This window comes from Euwallacea similis, chromosome 34 (genome assembly GCF_039881205.1).
Source record: "Euwallacea similis isolate ESF13 chromosome 34, ESF131.1, whole genome shotgun sequence".
Lineage (NCBI taxonomy): Eukaryota > Metazoa > Arthropoda > Insecta > Coleoptera > Curculionidae > Euwallacea > Euwallacea similis.
In genome coordinates, this window is record NC_089642.1 from 1,351,883 (window position 1) to 1,375,477 (window position 23,595).

General features: G+C 33.7%; 1 protein-coding gene and 1 pseudogene across 1 annotated transcript in view; one reads left to right on the plus strand and one right to left on the minus strand.

The window, feature by feature from the left end:
• The first annotated feature begins 669 nt into the window (after positions 1-669).
• LOC136418400 (uncharacterized) overlaps positions 670-23,595 on the plus strand; it is a 31,343-nt gene continuing 8,417 nt past the window's right edge. Inside the window, exons 1-18 of the mRNA XM_066404451.1 lie at positions 670-1,404; positions 2,511-2,941; positions 3,231-3,653; positions 5,731-5,964; positions 6,069-6,175; positions 6,850-7,135; positions 7,694-7,994; positions 8,337-8,526; positions 8,914-9,172; positions 11,367-11,570; positions 12,612-13,016; positions 13,175-14,469; positions 15,180-15,396; positions 15,781-16,071; positions 19,804-20,133; positions 20,313-21,040; positions 22,839-23,075; positions 23,263-23,421. Coding sequence (XP_066260548.1) covers positions 1,223-1,404; positions 2,511-2,941; positions 3,231-3,653; positions 5,731-5,964; positions 6,069-6,175; positions 6,850-7,135; positions 7,694-7,994; positions 8,337-8,526; positions 8,914-9,172; positions 11,367-11,570; positions 12,612-13,016; positions 13,175-14,469; positions 15,180-15,396; positions 15,781-16,071; positions 19,804-20,133; positions 20,313-21,040; positions 22,839-23,075; positions 23,263-23,421 — 6,279 coding nt within the window. The 5' untranslated portion in view covers positions 670-1,222. The remainder of the gene's footprint in view (positions 1,405-2,510; positions 2,942-3,230; positions 3,654-5,730; positions 5,965-6,068; positions 6,176-6,849; positions 7,136-7,693; positions 7,995-8,336; positions 8,527-8,913; positions 9,173-11,366; positions 11,571-12,611; positions 13,017-13,174; positions 14,470-15,179; positions 15,397-15,780; positions 16,072-19,803; positions 20,134-20,312; positions 21,041-22,838; positions 23,076-23,262; positions 23,422-23,595) is intronic.
• On the minus strand, positions 21,357-22,379 carry LOC136418300 (histone-lysine N-methyltransferase SETMAR-like; annotated as a pseudogene).

The following is a 23,595-nucleotide window of genomic DNA, read 5'->3' on the forward strand; positions in this document are numbered from 1 at the left end:
TGAACGCAGTGGCGTTATTAGTTACTTTAGTTCTATTCGCATTCCAGTAGATGTGTACACCATGCGTGCTCAAGATGGCAGACATTTTTGAGCAGTTTCATTTTTAATTTGACTGTATGGTGAAGAAGAGAAGTGGGATTTTAAATTTTAGGAAAAATGTTCGCTTCTAGAAGTTTTGCTGGCGTCACAAATAATGCTTTCATTTCCAACGTACAGAAAATTTGATATTCCGGATTTCAATACGGTCGAAATATCTACCTACTCGGTATCAGACCATGATCCAGAAATGAATGTATTATTGTTTTTTCATATCAGTTCGTCCTTCTCGGAAAATGGACTAATCTATGGTGGTGAAATCGGAGGAACTGACGTTATGACCACTAATGAGATTTTAGTGGTGTATATCGTATCCCTGACTATAAAATGACATCGCGAGAGTACTAATACACAAGCCCTCGGTAAAAACCTAATTCTAGTCCATTGCCCACAATTGTTTGCCACATCCAGTATTTTGACCATTGGATACGCAAATTTCTTATTCGAGTTAGAAATATTCTCACTAAGCAAATATCGATAACTAGGAATCGATTTTAATTATCGATAGGCCGAAAACAAAATATCGATATTTGGGTAGTATCGTATCGTTGATGTCTCTTGATGACGGCCGATAGCAGTTGAACCGATGAGCGGCCATGGAATCAGAAATAAGAAAGGTAGAGGATAGAAGACTTTATGTCAATTCCAAGTCTCAAGTCAAGAAAAGGGACAATTATAATTCTCAAGTCTGTAATATCAATATCTAATGTTTTCAGCAATAATAACAAAAACCCTATTAGTAGAGTTTTGAATAACAGTTTAGTTAGTGATTAAGGCACGAAAGCTTCATATCTTCCATTGGCTTTCAAACGTTTGTCCAACCAAAACATTGCTTTCTTTAATTGTGTTTACCACAAGCCTTTCAGGGCCTTTTCACAAGCACAAGCAAAGTTTTCCAATAACTTTGTATTTAGTGAAAATCGCCCTCAAATACCCCATTACCCGATATTCCGATAAGTAGATGCTGCTACATACTGCTAACTCAGCTTATCAAACATTTTTATATCTTTACCCAGTGATTATTTATTTGAAATACCTGCAAGAACAATAACTTGTTAGTATGTAAACAAACAGAATACTTAACATCCTACCTGTGGATGAAATGTTAAAAAACAATGTTTTGTGAATGTGTATGATACATATTTGTTATCAAAGAAGTGTAATGGAACCAGTGTTGCAAAGGCTTGGAGATGTAACGATCCAGAGGCTAGAAAAACCCAAGGACCCGAAGCAAGATCCCCCAAGTGGTATCAGTCATATGGAGTCTAATAAGCCTGAAGAAGATCCAGAGAATTTAGACGGATTCTTGTAAGTAAATACAATGATTTTAATATTTATTATACATTCACAGACAAAACTATTGCACATTTTGTTATTAGTTGGATTGTTGCTATTGCAAAAAAAGTGCAGACATGCTCATGTTTTACCATAAAGTCATATTCACTGTAATATTTTGAAGGATATTAATAATAAAACATAATCTTTAATGACTCTATTAATAGAGAAACCAAGTACAAGTTAAGAGGATATGCCCATGCTCCCTTGAATATACTTAGGTTGAGGTGATATGCCTTTCTTTTCTCACACTGATATTAGTTCTCACACCTAGTGAACCAAATATGATAGGTAGTCACTTTATTTATCTCATCCTTCCACTACAGATTAAGTCTGTCAGAGGCTTTTATAATTTGACTAGACCTCGTCTTTTGGGACATATAAATTAGTTAAGGCCTTAAATTATAACTAGCACAATTGAATTACTCAGTAAGTTCTGTTGATCTCCTAGATATCTTATTACCTGCACTAGTCACAGTAACTGGCAACTGAGGCTGAACCAATTTTTAATACATGTGTGGTTTTGACATAAAACTTGTTCAGGTTCACTTTGGAAAATAATAAGGTTACAATGTCTTGTGGATATTCAAACTCTGTCTAGGCTCCCACTTTTGCTGAACATGATTATACATTGTGATGTAATTAGATTATAATGTTCTTTAGCCTGTCAGTTATATTACTTTTTATATACTACATTGCTGATACCCTAATTTCTTTTGCACATTTTTACCAAAGTTTGGATATAACAATTCTGAAAGAATAGATATTCACTTTTACACACTCAACTTATTAACAATTAAGAATAGGTAAAATGTCTAAGTGGCAAGTTATGTTATTGCAATAATGAGATTTCAACATTTTCACTATCTCATACTGATGTTTTAATAATTCTTTTAGTTAATCCTAGCTCCTTTTCTGCAAGGCCATTGGAACCTGGATAATTCATATAATTTATTCTAGTGACAATATTAAAATTTTAATATTTTGAGAAGAATATATTGAATCTCATTATTCCTTATTAAACATCTACAATTTATGTATTAGAGCTAAATATAGATTATATTTTTATATCATTACAGTCCTTCAGATGAGGAAAGTAGTGGAGAATTTGATGACAAAGATAGAATTGACTACCACCCACCTGTTTCAAACTCACTGCCATCACCTCAAACTCAGGACTTTAAACGCAGATTTCCTGAAAAGTGGAAGCGTGGAGGTTTAAATTTGGGACCTGAAATATCATTTAAAAAATTCAAACCTGCCGATAATGATGTTGAGAAAGAAGTATTACCATCCAAGGTGGTTCCAAAACTTGTCCAAAGACCTATATCTCCTGTATTATCACCAACTAAGTATGAAGATGATAGTGAACCCAATCTTAGTGAAGATGAGGTATCTTATTATGATTCTGAGTTAGAGTCAGAGGGAGAGTTACAGGACCTTGGTTATGATCTTGGGATAAATTTAGACTCGGTTGAAGAACGTAAGGATACTGAAGCGAGACCCCAAGGTAAGCATAGTAAAGTAAAAATAATTGGATGTTGGTATATTAAAAAAAAAATGGGCCATTCGGGTACGACTAGGGGACTACAGCGATCCAGGTCTGACTGGGTAATAACAAATGTTAACCGGTAATAAATAATAAATGTTGGGCATATATTGTTGGGTTGATCTTCTTTTTTACAAACTTTGGATAATAAATCCTTTTTAATGATGTTAATTATCCTTAACAAATGGTCATATAATTCTTATGGCTTTCACAATAGGCAATATTTTTTCAGTTTCTAATTTTGTTTTAGTTACCACCTCAGACTCTATGTCTACTAATACGGACGCCAGTCTGCTGACTCCTACTCTTCTAACGTCCGCAGCTAGATCAGGGAAACCTACCATGCCTACATCAAAAAGCAACTCTTTGGATCCTGTTTCTAAAGGAGAAACTACTGTCAACCTTCCGTCATCTATTGATGGAGATGAGGGTAGTATTGCGGATGGAGATGAATCATTTTTTGAGAAACTTGTTGAGCGGGCAGATATACCTCCTTCGATAGATTCAACTTGCAATGTCAAAATGGAAAGTCCAGATGAGGATTATGACATTGACATAAAGGAGAAGTTGAAGGAAATGGGGGTTACTTTTGCCTCAGTTAAAAAGGGGGATAAACCAAAAAATCCTGAAACGCCTCCTTCGGAAAACGAAGTTGTTATAACAAAGAAATCAGGTTCGTCAATTAATTAATTAATTTTTTTAAGGTGGATTATATTAAATGAGGTTTTAATATTGGTCATCGGCAGTTTATCAAAAGTCATTAGTGGTAGATACAGGGGGTGGACAAAATAATATGAACACCTGACATATACACAATATTTATGAACTAATAACGTGTTGGACCCCCATTTGCTTTTATAACAGCTGCAATTCTTCGCGGAATGGATTCATAGAGTGTCTGAATAGTTTCCAACGGAATATTATCCCATTCTTTTACCAAAACATTCGCCAATTGCTTCAGTGAGGTCGGAGGTGGAAATCTGTTCCTTACACGCTGCTCTAAAATTCCCCATAATGGTTCAATTATGTTGAGGTCAGACGATCGTGCTGGCCAGGGAAGATGTTTGATTATATTTTGATACTAGTCAAACCAAGACTGAACCTTTTTGGCTGTGTGTATAGGCGCATTATCATCTTGGAATATGGCAGTGTTTGGCAGCAATATGCTGGTCATGGTAAGGACTTCATCACTGAGGATGTCGAGATAATTATTCGCAGTAATCCGACCAGTCAAGTGAATGATAGGACCAACTGAATACCACGATATAGCCGCCCAAATCATAACTGAACCCTCTCCATGCTTCACAGTAGGCAGCAGACAGTTCGGATCATAAGCTTCTTTTGGGCTTCTCCATACATAAACACGGCCGCTTGTAAGAAACAAAGTAAACGATGATTCATCGGACCATATCACATTCTTCCAATCATCAAGTGTCCAATTTTTATGATCGTGACACCACTTGTTTCGTAACTTTGCATTGGCTTTCGTTATAAAGGGTTTCGCAATTACATCCCTTCCATGAATGTTAGCCTTGTAGAATTCTCGCCGTACTGTTTTTGTCGAAACAATATTACTCAAGTAAGTGTTGAGTTCTGCTGTTACTTTTGTTGCGGTAGTTTTATGTTGTCGGGCCACAATTCTTTTTAATGTTCGTCGGTCTCTGTCCGTTAACTTTGTGTTTCGTCCACTATTCCTCTTCGCTGATGATGTTTTGCCATATTTGGTGTATGCTGTCATTACCGTGGATACTGTTCCTCGTGAAACGTAAAACAATTCAGCTGTTTTTCTTACACTCGCTCCTGCTAATCGAGCCCCAACGATTTGCCCTCTTTCGAAATCTGAGAGATCACACATTTCATCGATCCCTTGTTGTAACTACTGCATAAGAAAGCACGTAATATACCGAAACATAACCAATAAAAGGTACCACGTAAATTGTACAATATATATGCATCGCATCATTTGCGTGGAAGCAGTGTTGCCAACGTGAAACAAGTTGTAGTTTATTGCATAGTGTTCATATTATTTTGTCCACCCTCTGTAGATGCCAGAAAATTAGTTAATAGGAAATTTTCTGCAAAGAATAGCTGAAAATAATTTTGAAATCTCTAGAGGCTACTGATAGGGCGACAACTTTGATTCAGTATAAAAAACGCGTTATTTTTTATAATTCCACACCCGATATATGAAAATGTTTACCTCCTATAATTCCATAAAAAATTTTGAATGTTGTCTTGTTAAGGTTTTTGCCAATCTATTCAACTAAATTGGATAGGGGAAGATGAATTGTTTTTAACACGAAATTAAAGAGGAATTTACATTTTCGCATATTGGATGTGCATCTTAAAAACTCTATGATAGTTTTCATCTGCAATTCGTCCAAAGTGAACATTCAAAATTCAAATTAGCATACAAAGTTGTCCCACTCTTTACATTGATGATTTGAATTGATGACTCATTCATTGTGAAGCAGCAGAGGCAAGTCTAAGTTGTATGAAATTGTACAGATTGTTTCATGTAAGCTAACTACTGGCTATTATATGGCAGGAAACTTTTTGAAATCGCCAAGAAGTGGTACTTGCTGTAGTAGTGCATTTTGCAGGCCATCATTAAAGTTATGCATACTAATGGGCTTGAGAAATTCTTCCTTGACTTGCGTATATGCGAATCTTACTATCACTTTAGATTTTACAATCTTTTTATTACTTACAACCTTTTTAGAGAAATTGCTCTATATTTCTGGTTGTAGGAGAAGAAGTGACAGTTATGAGTAAGGGAAATTTACGCCGTAATATCAGAGAGGTGATGGATGATACGAAACTTGATGAAACTACTTTGGCTGCACAACGGCAGGAAGCTGAAAGATTGAAAAGGGTGCAAGAGCAGCAAAGAATATTAAGAGAATATCAGAGACAAGTAAAGGAGGAGAGGATGCAGCAGAGGGTCATGTCATTGTTACAAGGAAATGATTTTCCAAAACCCGGTAAGTGAAATTGTTAAATTAATTTCCACAAAAACTTTAGGCATTAGTGATGTAAGAGGATATTTTCTTCTAATATCTTTTCATGTCATGTTATTTTCTCTTAGGGCCTTCAAATCAAACAAGAATAGGTAACACTGTGCTAGTGAAGTTGCCCAATGGTCAAAGCAAACCAATGACCAAAGTGCCAAAGCCTCCATTTGATGTTCTTAAGGTAAATGTGTAGTAAAAAATATAGATTTTAATATAGTCATACTTTTCATTAAAGAATTAGGTATTTTCCATTGAATACCTAGATAAGTTTTGTGGGGAATGAACATTTAAGTACCCTTACATTTCTTGTAAAATTATTGTCATTGTTTTTTTGTTTCTGCGCTGATGTGAATTTTCATAATTATAAAGAGCTTAAATAGTGTATTATATACTGAGATGGAACGTGTTTAATTACTGTCAAGAGATTTGATAATTTATCACGACGCGCAAAGTTGAGGTGAGCTATAATTTCGGAACTGTAAGGTAAATTTCTACGTTGGTTTATGTTTTATTTACAACTATTATTTAAAATGTTTTATTAACATGAATCTAATCAAACATTAGTTTCTTGCCAAAATGATAAATAATTTGAACTCCAAAAGTACTGTAAGAGTGTATTTTAGAAGATAAAGCAAACAGATGGAGCCATAATTATTATACACAATAACAATACTAAAAATTAAGAAAAAATTAGCTAGGAATCAGGGTGGGAAATGAGGGCGGCAAGTAAAAGTAGAAAGTATGACATTTCTCAACATGTGGTGAGACTAGTAAATTACATATAAAATTGCAAATAATAATTATTTGCATTTATTGTGATTAATAAAACTATAGTTATTTTTCTAAATTTTTCAGATGCCAAAAATTGAAGCCGCACATTCTAGATACCCCCATCCAGGACCGTCATTAGGGCCGATGGTACCTATGGGACCAATGGGCGCTCCTCGAGGATATCCTAGAAGACCGATTCCCCATAGACGAGGTAGTGGGGGAGTAAATCTACCAGCTTCTTTGAGTTTCTCACCTCTATCACACCGAGGTCCACCTTTAATGCCGACGATATCTCATCACAGTGACAGTGATAGTGAGAGTGAGGAAATCAGGCGAGATACTTTATTGAAGCTACCAAAAGGAAAGAGAGGTAAATAGTTTAGTTTATCTATGCTGAATTAAAAATTACAGAAAATAACATTTAATCCACTAAAGCATAAATTGACGTCGAGTCGGTAGGTGTTTCTTATAAAATTGTAATCCTTAACTTCTTAAATATAAATTAATTTTAAATTGTCAAAAACTTGTAATACACACAATTTTCGCTAGATTTTGAATATGTCATAAGTGTGGAAACAAGTGCTGTTTTTCTTATGGAGCACTCGATACATTTTTGATCTCCTATTATTACATCAAAGATAGAGAATGTATACTTACGATAGGGTATAAAATACTGGACCGATTCAGTCATGAATATGCTACTCTGATTTATTCAGCGAAGATAATAATATAACTAAGGTCTTAAGCGCCAGTAAAATATGTCCATATTCTTGTATCATTTCCTGAATATTTTGTATTTCATAACTAATTACATCTTGAACTTCTTAACTTTGTGTAATAGTATTAACGTCAGCTAAAAAAACAGTGAATTTTGTCTAATCGGTCACTACATTGGAAATTCGAAGGATGCAGATATTAATTTTTTTAGGAAAATCAGCAGATAATCAAACTATCGAAGTCTCTTCTGATGATGATTGCATAGTTGTTTCGGAGTCCGAAGCTGATCAGAACATAGAAGATGAAGATCAAGACGACCCAAGCAATTCCGGCATGCATACAAATGACGAATTTAACCTACCAGATGAGCAAGGACGTGTTTTGGTAAATGTAGGACATACTGAAGATGAACCCGACGTCTTCGTTGCACCACAAATTGCTAGGATTATTAAACCGCATCAAATAGGTGGCGTGCGGTTTTTATATGATAATATTGTTGAGAGCATTACAAGGCAAGTTTGATAAGATTTATTCTTGTCAATATAAAATTAAATAATTTATATTTTCTAATTGGTATTTCAATTGATTCCAATTGATCATTGCGCCACACATTTTTATCTGTCACTTTATTCGTTCAAATGGACAAATGAGATGCACTGTGGCACGTCATGGTCAATATTTATTTCCTAGGCTACAGATGTTTTTAATTTATTATTATTTTTGGGCTTTTGATATAATTTGTGTTCAAGGGTAATGGTAAAATAAATATAACATACAGGTGTTACAACACGAGCTATTTACTATACACTTTACTATATAAATAACATTAGATGCAGTGAATATTATGTTTGCAGGTTTGATTCATCTGCTGGATTTGGATGCATATTAGCACACTCGATGGGACTTGGAAAAACTCTTCAAATTGTAACATTTTCGGACGTTTTCCTACGATATACGCCGACTAGGACAATTCTTTGTATTATGCCTATTAATACTCTTCAAAATTGGTTAGCAGAGTATAACATGTGGACCCCAACAGCGGAGGTAATAATATGTATACTGGTCCTCCAAAAACCTATTAATAGATGTACCCGAGGGAAATTCATGGTATTTACGTCAATTTACGTTACAATGAAGGCTTTCTCATAAACACGTTTAATCTTGTCATAGAAAAGTGTATATTAAATTAGAAGAAAAACAAGTTTATTAATTTGTTTTCCTGTAAAAGTGATATTGGCAGTTACTTTCCCGTACTAATAACCTGAAGGCGACTTTTGTTCATTAAATAGAGTATCTGAGATCACAATACAATGCTTGTAGAAAAATATTGATCCTAGCCCTTATGGGTTTTTACCACATGTCATTTGCAATGTGTTGATCCTACAATTAATTATATTTTGATTATATTAATTAGATATATTGAATTGTTAGGCTGCAGCAAACAGCCCATTAGGAGTACACGGAGAAGTGAGGCCTCGAAATTTTAATATACATGTCTTGAATGATGCACATAGGACATTAGTAGCCAGACAAAAAGTAATCCACGAATGGACCACAAATGGAGGAGTGTTATTAATTGGTTATGAACAGTATCGACTATTGAGTATGAAGAAAAACCCAAAAACTAAAAGAAAATCTATGGCTGTTCCTGAAGTGAATAACGATGATAAAAATAAACCTATTTTTGATGGTAAGTCATATTTTTCGTGTTGGTTATTTATATTTAAAGTTGAGTATCATTTTTGTTAATTTTTCGCTATCGTTTGTTTAGTTTTAATTAATTGAAATAAAGCAGATGATTGCAGAAATTAAGCAAAAATTAAGATTTTGTTTTTAAATGTAAATCAAAGTCAACGTTGCATATATATCATCTATATAATACAAGCGATTGTCTCTAAAACCAAATATAAAATCAAAAAAGTGTCAAACATTGCTTATTATGAAAGGGGATGTCCGACTCACATAAGCAAATTTTTATTAAAAGTTATCTAAACGACATTTCTAGGTCAACTTTGTTTTTTTTTAATGGAACACTTATTTTTCTTTTTAGTAAATTTGCAAAGAACTTAAAAAATTAAGTATTTTTTGTTGAAATAGTTTTTTCTAAAACTTCTGATATCAACAAAAATTGAAGTAGCAGATTTAAAATAATACATGACTTAAATTATGAAAAAACTAATAAGGGAAAATAAAAATTCACAGATTCTAAAAATTAATCCACAATCATAGTAGAAGTTATTTTTAAACATTTATCAATCAAACAAAAAAAAACATTTTCAGTAGAATGTACTCATAACTTTTGAGGGTATTGAATTAATTTATAAAATTTCAAAGGAATCTTTAAGACGAAACTAATTATTTGTTTTTTTACCTAAAATTGTTAATTTAAAAGTGAAAAATAGAGAACTTTTCTAAAGAAGACAAAATTCCACAAATGGTATTAGTTTATGCAGAAAGTGGTTAAAACAGTGTTGAAACTTATCGGGTTTATATACAACGATTTCCTGAAGACTGAGCATTTAGTCGTCGAATTTTTTACTGAATCATTAAGAAATTTCTTGAAAGTGACAACGAAGAGACAAGTAAAAAAAAACAGATCAAGAACTGTCATCAATGAAAATAACCAAATAGCTATTTTAGCGGTTGTAACTGTTGATACTCATGTAAATTGCGATAAGTTGTCAATAGATTGGGATATTTCGCTTGATAGTGTGCCTTACATTTTAAGATTAAATAGTTGCATGCGTATCATGTTTTCCTCCATTAGGAATTACATGGCAACGATATTGAAAAGCGAGTGCCATTTTGTACTTAGGCAAGGGAAAAATTAGATCTGAATGAAAACTTTTTCTTTAATGTGCTTTTTTCCGACGAATTCACTTTCACGAAGCATGATGAGATAAATCACTACAACATGCACTATTGATCCCTTGAAAATCCTCATTGACCAAGACAAGTAGAACATCAAAGACCTTGGTCAATTAATGTTTAGTGCGGCATTGTCGGCAACAAAGTAATACGACTATTTTTTATTGAAGGCTATTTAAATGGAGAGGTATATTGTAGTTTTCTGTTAAATGATCTACTGGTTTTGTTGGAAGACCACATTCTTGTCTGAAGAGTTCCTTTGCAGTATCAGGATAATGAATGTCTAGCCCATTTTGGTCATGTGGCAGGAGACGTTTTAAATAAAATATTTCCTCAAAAATAGATAGGACATAATGGTCCAATAAATTGGCCACTCAGATTACCTGACTTGAACCCATTAGACTTTTCTTTGGGATTATCTTAAAGAAAAAGTATACATTCAAATCCCAACAACCCCAGACGATATGAAAAACCGCATCAGAATAGCTTATGAAGCAATCACTGAAGAAATGTTGCAAATGCTTCAAGATCATTTACCATGAGAATTGGAAAATGTCTCCACTTAGAAGAGCATTTGTTCAATTGATAAATGTTTAAAAATAATTTTTACTATGATTGTGGGTTCATTTTTCGAACGTTTGAATTTTTATTCACCATTAATAAAGTTTTTTTGTAATTTAAGTCATATGTTATTTTAAATATGCTATTTCAATTTTTATTGATATCTGGAAAATGAGAAGGTTTAGAAAAAACTTTTCCAACAAAAAATACTTTCTTTTTTAACTTTGTAATTTACCAAAAGAATGTATGTTCCATTAAAAAAAAAGTTGGCAGTGAAATGCCCTTTAAATAACCTTGAGTAAAAATTTACTTATGTGCATTGAACATCCCCTTTCATAACAAGCAATATTTATTTGAAATTTTTTTTGATTTTACATTTGGTTTCGGAGATAATCGCTCGTGTCACTTTAAATGAAATACCCTGCATAGTACAGATAATGATGCTTTTCTTCTAGAAATATACACTGCTTTGGTAAATCCAGGACCAGATTTAGTAATTTGTGACGAAGGACACCGTATTAAAAATGCACATGCATCAACTTCAACAGCTTTGAAACAGTTGCGAACAAAGAGACGTGTCGTACTTACCGGATATCCATTACAGAATAATTTGACTGAGTATTGGTGCATGGTAGACTTCGTACGGCCAAATTATTTAGGTAAAATATTATTTCACAACAGGTATAATGTATTTGGTAAAAGCTTTTGTGTCTAATTCTGTTTTTCTCTTCTAAATAATTTTCAATAACTTCTACTCCCTCTGTTTGGCAATAACTTTTCGATTTAAAAGATTTTTTTGTTGGGAAATAAGTATCCAGTTCAAAATATTTATTAGTGTTAAAATAAACATGAAATACTTAGTCTATTAAAATATTCCATTGTTAATATATTCCCATTACTCACATTTTATTCTTCGGTGATTTAATGTTTAGTTTCTAGAGCAACATTAATATCACATGGCAGGTTAAGCGGTAATTGACCTCGACAAATCAAACGGTCCTTTCCCAAATGGGGTATTTTGTAGTTACTACCCCTATTAATTAATCTCTTATTTTGTTAAATAGATTTAGTTTTTAATTTGCTGGGATGACTAAATTTTCGTTCTCACTTTCCATATTTTTCTTATAACGGTATTTCAAACTTCAGACTTAAATGTACACAAAATTGGATGTGTATTAAAGGTAGAAGAATTATAATATAAGTTTGCTTACATTGTGTACATTATATACTATGTATATTATATTATTATATGCTCTTACATTTAAAAATAGAGCCAGTAAAAAATTTTCAAAGCCTACTAAGAAAAGCTTAATTTCTGGAAAAAAAAGGAAATCGGACGATTATTTCTGAACAAAGGGAATATTTAAAAAAATTTTATTTTAAAACAATACTTTATTCGGTAATAAATTGGTATAATTGGGTAAAAATCTAGCGTTCCTAAGGATGAGTACATTTGCCAAAATAAAATCCACGTGTAAATGCATTTTTAAAAGTAATGCTATTTCGATTTAATTGTACATATTTGTTATTCACTATCGTATTAGAGGTTCCCATATCAAATGATTTTGTGATCTTCTTTTTCTAAAATGTCAGGTAGATAGGAGGAAAATAAAGTTTCCAACGCTAACGCTGTTCATTTAATATGTGAACAGAAAATATACATATACACCTATTAAATTATTATTATGTATAACTTTCAGGCTCAAAAACTGAGTTCCTCAACATGTTTGAACGTCCAATAATGAATGGCCAATGTATAGATTCAACAGAAGCTGACATTAAGTTAATGAGATATCGAGCACATGTTTTACATTCTTTATTGGTGGGTTTCGTACAAAGACGATCTCATAGAGTATTGCAAACAGTTTTGCCACAAAAGGAAGAATATGTGCTGTTAGTGCGTTTGACACCCTTTCAAAGACTACTTTACGATAGATTTATGAACGAAGTGGTTAGGAAACAATCGGTGCCAAATCCATTAAAAGCCTTCGCCGTTTGTTGCAAGATTTGGAATCATCCGGATGTGCTGTATAATTTTTTGGTGAAGAGAGCTAGAGGTGATGCAGTGGATCTCGACCTGGAAGAAGTCGCAAGTACCATTAGCAGTAAGTTTGACATTTACCCTTAAGATTACACATTTGGTACAAAGTGTCACCATATTTTCACCAATGGAAATGCTGTTAATTAAAATACGTAAAAACTCGGGATGTTCTGAAAGTTCAAATAAATGGCAGGGTGTTTTCAATAATTATGTCAATTTCAGGGTCAACAACTTCCGAGACAAAACCAAAGAGAGGACCAGGTAAACCAAGAAAGACACCACTTAAAGGTCGAGGCGGTAAACCGGCTGCTTCCATAACTCCCTACAATAGTAATATGGAACCTTCTTTCAATCCTATGCAACCCCCTACTTCTACAGGATCTAATGGGCCACCAATGAATTCTCAATCTGCTAATAGCCAAGGACATTCTCAAGCTGGAGCAAATAATATATCATTTTCAACTGCCCCAAAAAGTTCTGAAACTAATTACGGTCCATATACCGATGAATTTAATCAGCCTCGTACTACATTTGAAGGTATTTCCCAATTCTTTGATGATCATATAACTCAGTCTTCCTATAGTCAAAATTTTGATGAGAATGCCCAGTTTTCTCCAAGAATTCCAAGGACTTTCGCTCAATCACCGAGTACAGTTAACCCTTCTGTTGGCGGATTTACACAGCCCATTCAAAATATGTCTCAAAATCAAAATTCGTCGTCAAATCTTCAAGCACCCGGGCAAACAAGGCTTTTTAATTTAGATAGCCAAAATACTGTGACAGTTAGCAGTACGAATCAAGCGAAACAACTCCCTGTTATACCCAGTTTGCCTTCTGGAATTTCATTAACTCCTTTAAGTAGTAAAAATCAAACGAGTTCACAGAATTTTCCTAATCAAGTGAAACCTCCTTTGGATTCCATGGAAGTTACACCTCCTTCAAATCCCATTCCATTTGGGCAGTATGTTGAAAATGTTCAGTTGCAACCACAAATTCCGCATTTCGGATCACAAAATACGGCCCAGAAAGATTTTGAATCCAACCAAAATCCTCAAATCGGTTTCGCACAATCGGAGCAATGGAAACCCGATATCAATCCTTCTTCAAGCAATTTGAATCCTACTCCTAGTACTAGCCCTCTTAGGCCAAAGAAGGAAGAACTAAGTCCAAGCGACACTACGAATCATTTTGCCAGTCCTCTGAAAAGCGAATCAAGTAACGATTCAAAGCCAAAAATAAATATTATCAGCGATATTATTTTACCGTCAGTATTTGGTTCAGACAAAAAGAAAAAAAGCATTAGCGACTGTAAGATTGATATTAAAAAAGAAGATGCTGATGACGATAAATTTGGAGTGAAACGGGAGATGGAAAAAATAAAAAATGAATTAAATAATGAGCTGAAAATTGAAGATGACAATAAACCATTGCCAGTAGGCGAACCTCCTTTGTCAAAGTTTCCTGTATTGTCACCAGCAAAAGATTCAAAAGAGGATAGTGGAATACCATACGATTGGGTAAGTACAAGTATAGAAAATCTTTGGTTTCGAGATAGTGCTACGGGCATCTTGGTTTTTAATTTTATAGTCAGATATTTAAATGTATATTGGTAATATGCAAATGGTAAGTACTGCGGCGTAAATTTTAGACATTTTTAATCACTGTACTAGGTTTATCTCCAAAAAAGACATATTATAATATACAAGGTGACCTAAACTTAAAGTGCCAAACTTCACCAGCGTATTGTACATTTAAAAATATTTTTAAAATACTATACAATATTGGTCAAAAAATGCTTCATAAAGAAAATACAAGGTGTCAATTTTTCTCTTCGATGAACCATTCTCAAGTAAGAAAATGAAAACCGTTCAAAGTACATTTTTTATTATTATCTAATAAACAAAAAAAATATTAACGGAAACATAAAAAAAATATTGATTAACTGGAGGAGCCTCAAAATTATTGCCCCTCACTTCCATACATTGGTTGCATCTTTGAGCGACTGCTCTGGATATTGACGTTTGAAATATGACATTTTTTGCATTTTTCAACACCGCAATATCTAATAGGTTATTGTTTTAAATGTCTAATAGTTTGCTTTCAAAATGTCACATGGTATACGGTGTTTCATTTAATAAAATAAAAAACCAACTCATAGTATAACCGAAAGTGTCGTTACTTGTTAGTGTTGAATTTATTTTTAATGGTTGTTTTTTCTTTTTTTTAGGCGATTGATTTATTAAAAGAGTATGTGCCTGGCAAGATAGACAATTCAGCTAAATTTCTCATTTTATTTCGTATTATAAGGGAAAGTTTAGCATTAGGCGACCGGTTATTGGTCTTCAGTCAGTCTCTTATAACATTAGATTTGATAGAACAGTTCCTACAGGCAAGTGATATTCCTGGCGAAACGCAGAAATGGGCAAAAAATGTCAGTTACTTCCGTAAGTATTCGTTTAAGATATCATTTATAATACACTTTTTTCTGAATATTTCTCAAAAATTATAAACCTACTGGGTGACAATATATCATGGATACAACGATGTTTTTGTATTTCGTAACAATATATTTGGTATGGTTTTTGTTCCTTGTTTTCTCTAGCTATGAATGACGTATACACGATGCATTATTTCTTTAAAGAATACATTATGAATCGTTTCCGGCCACTGTTATATGTCGTTTCACAAAATGTCTCTAATTTCAATAACTAAGATATCATACGTTTACAATAAATACATGAACTCCTTGTATTTATATCGTTTTCGTGTTGTCACCTGAAGGGTACCTATGTCAGGATCTAGATATAGTTCAACGTCTTGGCTTTTAGGATTAGATGGATCGACTGTCGCTCAAGAGCGAGAAAAATTAATCAACGAGTTTAACTCTAATCCAAAGATTTACCTATTCTTAGTTTCTACAAGGGCAGGCTCTCTTGGAATTAACCTGATTGGAGCGAATCGGGTTGTCGTTTTGGATGCATCGTGGAATCCTTGCCATGACACACAAGCCGTTTGCCGAGTGTATAGATACGGCCAAAGAAAACCATGTTTTGTTTATCGCTTAGTGGTGGACAACTGTTTGGAGAAAAAAATATACGATAGACAAGTTAGTAAACAAGGTGAGTTTTTCAATTCATTGATTAAGTGTACAGGGTCAGACACAACAGAAGTGTGTGTGTGTGTGTGTGTGTGTATATACAGGGTGACAATATGAAAATTTGGCGAAACACGTGAAATGAGATATCAAGGGGGTCAAGTTTTGAGGTATTTGTCGTTGTATTCTATTCAACTCCCTGAGCCCCAGGGTGTCTACCCCTAAAATTTTAAATAGCAACCCCCAATTTTTATGTCATTTTTGAGATCTTTATGAAATTCTAAATAGATATCATCCTTTTTTTTTGTCAAAATTGAAGTCATTTGCTTCACAATTATATATATATACAGGGTGAGTCTTAAGTAATGGGACACAGAGCAACGATGGATTTATGACATAAAAATAATGCAATATAGCTAAATTTATGTTATTCCAAAAGTTGATAATAACTGAGATACAGGGTGCCAAAGTTGAAAAATGAAATCAAATTTTCTTTAATATCTCTGGAACAGTTCGGGCTAATTTCACGAAATTTCTTATATAGGGGTTTTTGGAGATGGTCAATTCAAATTTATCGACGATTTCGGTGTAACTTCTAGATTGTGCCACAATCGACAATTAGGAGTCATTTAAACCATTTAAACTTTTTTGTGCCACGGTGTATGTCATTTGGACTCATTAAAATTTGTTCCCCTACCTTTTCTAGTTAAAAAAGTTATACCTTATTGGTGTCGCTAGGAGCAACGGTTTTCGAGAAATTCAATTAAATAACTTAAATTCCCATGTTTTCTACTTGTTGACATGTAACAACATAATTTTTTTGTATTGTTAAAAAAGCACAAAGATAATATGAAAACAATTTAATACCGTAGTTGGTCTTCTATTGACATATTTATTTAAGTTCCAAACGTGTATAGTATATATATATATATATATATATATATATATACCGTTCAAAAAAGAAAATCCGTTTCAAATTTTTCGTGCCTCCCAGAGCATAAAAAGACGATCTAGACTGTGTATCCAACAAAACGCTAACTTATTTGAAAACTTACTCTAAAAATGTGTCATTTAAATTTCTTGTTTTTTTTTTATTATTGTTTAATAGTTTTGATATGGTTAAAAATTATCGTTTTAAGCATCATTTGTCATGCAATGTAAGGTTCAAATTAATTTTATTCGAAAATGGAGCGTTCTATCAATGTGAACCAAGAGTACCTTTTTTCCTGGACGCATATGTGGTTTCATAATTTTGCATCAGTAGCTAAAAAACCGGGCACATAAAAAAAATGTAGCATTTTTTAACACCGACGCCCCCAGTGCGGCACCCCTCTGACGAAATATTTTCTATTCAGCCACATCAGTCAATTAAGGTTTAAAAGGTATAAAATCATACGAAATTTCATAAAGTTATCTTGCACCATTTTGGAAATATGTCAAAATAACCATCATCAGAGTTATGTCCTTAAAGAGCCATAGATCGTTAAAAAAGCGTTTTTCAATATTTGTTTATATAAAGTTTTTGTGTTATTTTTGAACGTAATTTACGCTATTTAAGTATTGTGGCTTAATTTCGGGACACCCTGTATATTGTAATCTGCAAAAAGCTGCATATTTAACCTTAATATTAATTGTATATATAAATTCAATTAGGTTATGTCAGGCAATCTAGCTGCCCAATTAATAGGCCCTCCATTTCCTATCCATTTATTTTCAAAAATCGATTTTAAATATTCCCTTACTGGACAACTAAAATGTAACGGAGCACCATCTAATTGCAGCCACATGAGTAACAGTTTCTAATGGTATTTCTTCTACAGAGTTCTCAAAATCATTTTGTAAAAATTATAAAAATGTATCTTTGTTAATAGAATTCTCGAAGAAATAGGTATCTATTATTTTAGTACCAAGAATCCCCGTCCATACGTTCAATGTCCACTTATGTCGATGATCCAGGGGTAAAAAAAGTGGGGACTTTCATTATTATAATAATGAAAATTATGCTGATTTACAAATCCGTTGCTGTAAAAAGTTACTTCGTCAGTAAACAAAACCGTATTAAAAAAATTCAGATTCCGCTGATTCTCTTCTATAGCCCAATTACAAAAATTTAATCGATTAACAAAATTATTATTATTAAGTTCTTGAAATAACTGAATTTGGTACGGATGAAACTTGAATTTTTTGTTATTCTCTTCATTTTCTAATTCCAGGCGTCGGCATGAATTATGAGGGTTCTCATCTAAACTTTGAAGGACTAAAGTTCGTTTTCTTCATTTGAAACGTTTTTCTTCTTCTGGTTTTTCTTCATGTAATCTACATTTCCGGTTCTCATAAAATTGTTCTTTGAACTTCTTAAAAATCGAAACATGAAGTAGTAATCGTTCGATAGTTTTGCCGGTATATCGTACTTATCAATAAACAATTTCTGTCACTAGCTCCAAACGAATAGACCATTTGTATTAATTCATTTTTAGAAAAATTCATTTTTGTTAAACAGTAAATAATCTCTAATCAACTTATTAAGCCAAAACATTAACTAATTAACCCAAAACTAAAGAAATGTCATTTATTTTATGGCTTATTTAAAGTTGCCATTCATAAGTAAATTGAATTTACATACAATCTCAATAAGGTCAAAAAAATCTCGAAAACTATTAGAGATACATTTAAAACATGCTTAATAAAACTTATGCGTTATATTTAAAGGAAGCATATTGAGCAATAAAATAGGGAGGGTGGTCCATTTGAAGTAAGGAAATGATGAGGGTTTAAAGTCATGCAATTTCGGAAGTATGTATATTTCGAGGATTGTGGAAGAGTTTTTCTAAAATTAAGATACGCCAAAACGTAGCTTCTTTGGACCTCTTGAAGTTTCAGAAGATCGATTTTGAAATTCGCAGCAGTTAGAGTACAATACCGATTTCCATGGGACCATGCAGTTGTCAAAATTTTCAAATTTTCCGGCATAACTCAAAAGTGGTAAATTTTAGACATAAGACACCTTGCATAAACTGACCTTAGAATTTAACGAGAAGTTCGAACATGGTAAAAAAATTAGGGTGTTCCATCTAAAACATCGAAGTTTCACATTATGAAAGCTTTATGGTATATCCTGCATAAACGAAAATGTTTTTAGTTGATAATGTTCGAAAAATAAAGTCAATTTTATCTTTACACTTTTTCTCTAGGACTAATAGTTATTGAATTATCCTCCGTGAAAATCTTAGTGAGACACCCTGTATAATTTTAATTCAGTATTTTTAATTTTAATTCTGACATAAGCAATATTTCCGTTGCCCTTCAACAACTTGCTTTCCATTAGTTAAAATAAAACACTAGCAGTAAATCCCATTGTTTCTTAAGGTATCTTTATGGTTGTGTTAAGCATAATCGTTAATTTTTAACAACCTTGTATAATGTAGAATGTCGCAATGACGAAAATATTTTAGATGGATAGACCAGGAATATTTATTTAAACGACTAAATTATCAAAACGATCTTATGTCTAGTTTTCCATAAAAATTTAAAATATGGTACTTAACGGGCACCCTGTATATATCTCTAAAATCAAGTACGTATTATTAAACGAAGTCTACTAGAAGTTGTTAATGCCCTGCATGGAACAAATTAGAAGCCCTCCATAATTATTTTGCAACCAGCAAAAAAAGAGTGTGGACCGCCTTGCCTTGTATAAAACTTAAACATGTTTTTTATGAGATTTATATGGCAATGCTTGAATAATATGTGGTTTTAGGTATGTCGGATCGGGTGGTTGACGAATGTAACCCTGACGCACATTTAACGATCAAAGACGTAAGTACTCTGTGTTTCGACGACAAAAAGGACGAGGGAGAAATAAAAGACTGGTCTTTCTGCAAAGACAAATACATAGATGTTGTTTTACAAAAAGTTCTACAGGCACATGGCACTTCTTTAACCAAAGAACCATTTCAACATGAATCACTTCTCGTTGACCGAAAAGAAAAACAGCTATCTCAACAAGAAAAAAGATTAGCTAAAAAAGGGTACGAAAGGGAGAAAAACGCAGCCAGACAGCCCTCTTATCTAAGTGGATCCTCTAGAGGTAAGCTTGTTTCCTTTCTACATTTAGTTATTTATAAAAATGTTCAAAAATGCACATCCATTTAAAATACAAAAGAAAATATCTAGGCCTGAATATGTTATATTTAAGATGCATGATGTTTGAATGGTATTTAAGATGCTTTAAGTGACATGCTGATTATTACGGTTTCCTTTTAATAGGTCAGAGGCCAGTTGCTTCAGTAAGACCAATGCAACAAGGAGGGGAGCGTCCTTCGAGGTGGATTCCAGCCGAACATTGGCAGCGGCAAGGCATGACCGCCCAAGAAATGACGTTGCCTCTAGATGTTGTAATTCCTACAAATCAGCCAGAAAAAGGCAATATCGTTCTGAAAGCTGGGCAAAAAGTTCTGGTTTTGAAATCTCCTAAAGGGGTTTACATGCAGCTAGAGAGTGGAAAAATTGTTGCAATTAAGACTGCTATAAAAGTTAAGGGAAAGGCCGACGATAATTCGTCTGACCCTATGAAGATGAGTGTCAAAACACCTTTTCTACCTCCTTCAATGAAAGTTAATCCTCCTCCTCCCATGTCACCGGTTGCTCAGAAACGACCTTGCAAACAAACTAACCAAGGACCGTTCATGACAGGGACGAGAATGAATATGAAAAGCGTTCAAAAGCAAGTCCCCAATTTATCTTCACGAATTCAGGGTGTAGGGAAAAAACTGCAGAATATGCAAGAAAAGCCCAAACCTTACGAAATAGGAGCAGAAATCATGAAGCCTTTGAAAGAAAACGAGCCGCTTCCTGGGAGCAGTAGCGAAGATGAGCACCCTTCTCTAGAGCGGGAGAATGCACGACCACAGCTTCCACTACCTGTGAACGATGCAGATACAGATGATTTGGAAAAGAGAATATTCCAATTAAAGAAAAATATATCGATACAGCGGGTAAGATTCCCTATCATTTAGGAATATTTTTACCATCACAGTATAGTGTGCTCAAGCTTCGATTCTTATAGTTTAAATTAATACTTTTTAGTGTACACGCAGAAGTATTTAGAATTAATTTAAAGTAAATAATAAAATTACAAAATGTAAATTTGCAAGTAAATCTGCTTTGCTCATTCCATTGATTTTAATGAAGGATAGGCCAGAAAATTATTTGAGAAAATAAACGGAAACAACTATTAGGTTGTTTCACATGAAATGTCCGATTTTACTCGTGACTTTTAAGAGACTATAACTTTTTCAAAACTTATTATATTTAATCGAAATATGCACCATTACAATCTGCACATTTTTGCCATTTAGTGACAAGTTTTGCAATTCCATTTTCATAAAAATTATTGCTTTTACTTTGATAAACTCCTTAAAGGCACTTTCTATAGTGGCTTGATCAAGGTACCGTTTTCCGGCAAGGAAGTTGTCTAGGTGTTTAAAAAAGTGATAATCCGTCGGTGACAAGTCCGGCGAATATGGTGGATGTGGTAGTGTTTCGTACTCCATTTCTCTGAGCTTTTTCACGGTTCTTTGCGAAACATGTGGTTGCGCGTTGTCATGAAGAAGAATTGGCCCCTTTCAATTGACTAATGACGGTTACTTAACACACAACTTTCGATGCATTTCGGTAAGTTCGGCACAGTATTTCTCTGTAGTAATGGTTTCACCCGATTTTAAGAAGTTGTAATGGATTACGCCCCCCATTGACCACCATACAGTAACTATCGTCTTTTTTGGGTGCAAACTCGGTTTAGGCATGTGTTTTGGATTCTCATCGGCATCTAACCATTGTGCAAAGCGTCGTCTGTTGTCATACAGCATCCATTTTTCGTCGCATGTTACAATGCGACCCAAAAATGGGTCTCTGTCGTTTCGGCAGAGAATTGCAAATTTCCTGGCGCGTAATTTTCTGCCGTTCATTAAGCTCGTGCGGGACCCACTTATTCATCTTCTTTACTTTCCCAATTAGCTTTAGGTGCCGAGAAATTGTTGCGATGCTAACGTTTAGCTCTTCTGAAAGTTCTCGGACTGTTTGACGGGGATTTTCCTCAACCAACACCTGCAAAACTTCATCATTCAGGGCACTCTTTGGTTTACCACGGTCTTCAATTTCCAGGCTCTCGTCTCCAGATTCGAATTTGGCATACCAGCGACGAATAGCGCGTTCATTTGCAGAACCCTCCTCAAACGCACAGTTAATATTTCGGGCAGCTTTTACGGCGTTATGCCCACTTTTCCACTCATACAAGTACAAGACGCGAAAATCTCTTGGATACACGTTAGACATGATCGGTCCAAAAATGTGTCAGAACTGTACACAATCCCACAAAAAATATCAGATAAGAAACAGCACACTCTCAGGTTTGAAACGATATATTTGGCGCATAACTAGAAAAAAGTCTTGATGCAAAAAAAGGCGGAAGAAAAGTTAAGACTTAAAATCCGACATTTCATGTGAAACAGCCTAATACTTCAAAGGTCGATATTGAGTTATATTGTTTGATTCAATGACAAAGTGAATAAACAAAAAATACTTATCGAGCGTTATACTTAAAGGTTAATTGGAAAGAAAATTTAATTATTGCGAGAAACAGTTTTAAGTTTTGCATTTTTAACGTTTACAGATGATCAATGAATTGCTATAACATAATGTATATAACAAACCCTTGACTGGTAATCTAATAATTAGTAGTAAATTGCGCTGATATAATATTTTAACATTTATGTTAGTGATATAATATTTTAGGTGACAACTGGAGGTATGAAACAACCCATTAAAGCTTCACCGACTTCCCAAAATCCTGGCAGTTCTCAACCACTACAGCCTTCTCAGCAACAAAAATCAACTCTGAAAGAATCTCAGTTTTTACCGAAAAACGTTAAAAAATTAAATCTCCAGGAGAAGTCGAAAATAAAACAAGGCGATTCAATTCTAGAACGGTTAGGACAATCTACGTCCATAATGGAAACAACACCATTTCAGGTACCTAATAATCGATAGTAATCAAGAATCAAGATTATGATGCCTGACTGCTTGGCGTTAGGAGAAAACTATTATAGAAGCACCTTTTATTCAGATAATTTTATAAATAGAATTAATATATAGAATTGAATTAAAATAAGCCGCAATTGTGCAGTGACTACGTCTAAATTTCTGTATGTAATTTTAGGAAACACTAGACAGCATAACTGCTGGGTTTAAAAACCCTGATCACTTAGATCATCTTGACACGGATGATGATGAAGACGAGGAGGGTCGACCTTTGCTAGACGAACTCGAAAATGAAGAGGATGGCATTTCTGACGAATCTCTGGGGCCCCATAAGCAGGTAAAAATATGTCTTTGATAAAATTTCGAGCTTTAAAAATACATAATTTAACAAAATTTTTCCACCTCTACACACAAAACAAAATTTTATTGTGGGCAGAAACTACCAGCCGACTTTTTTAATGGATGAATTGTAGCAGACTTTAGATAAAGTATACATCTAAACCACTACCTT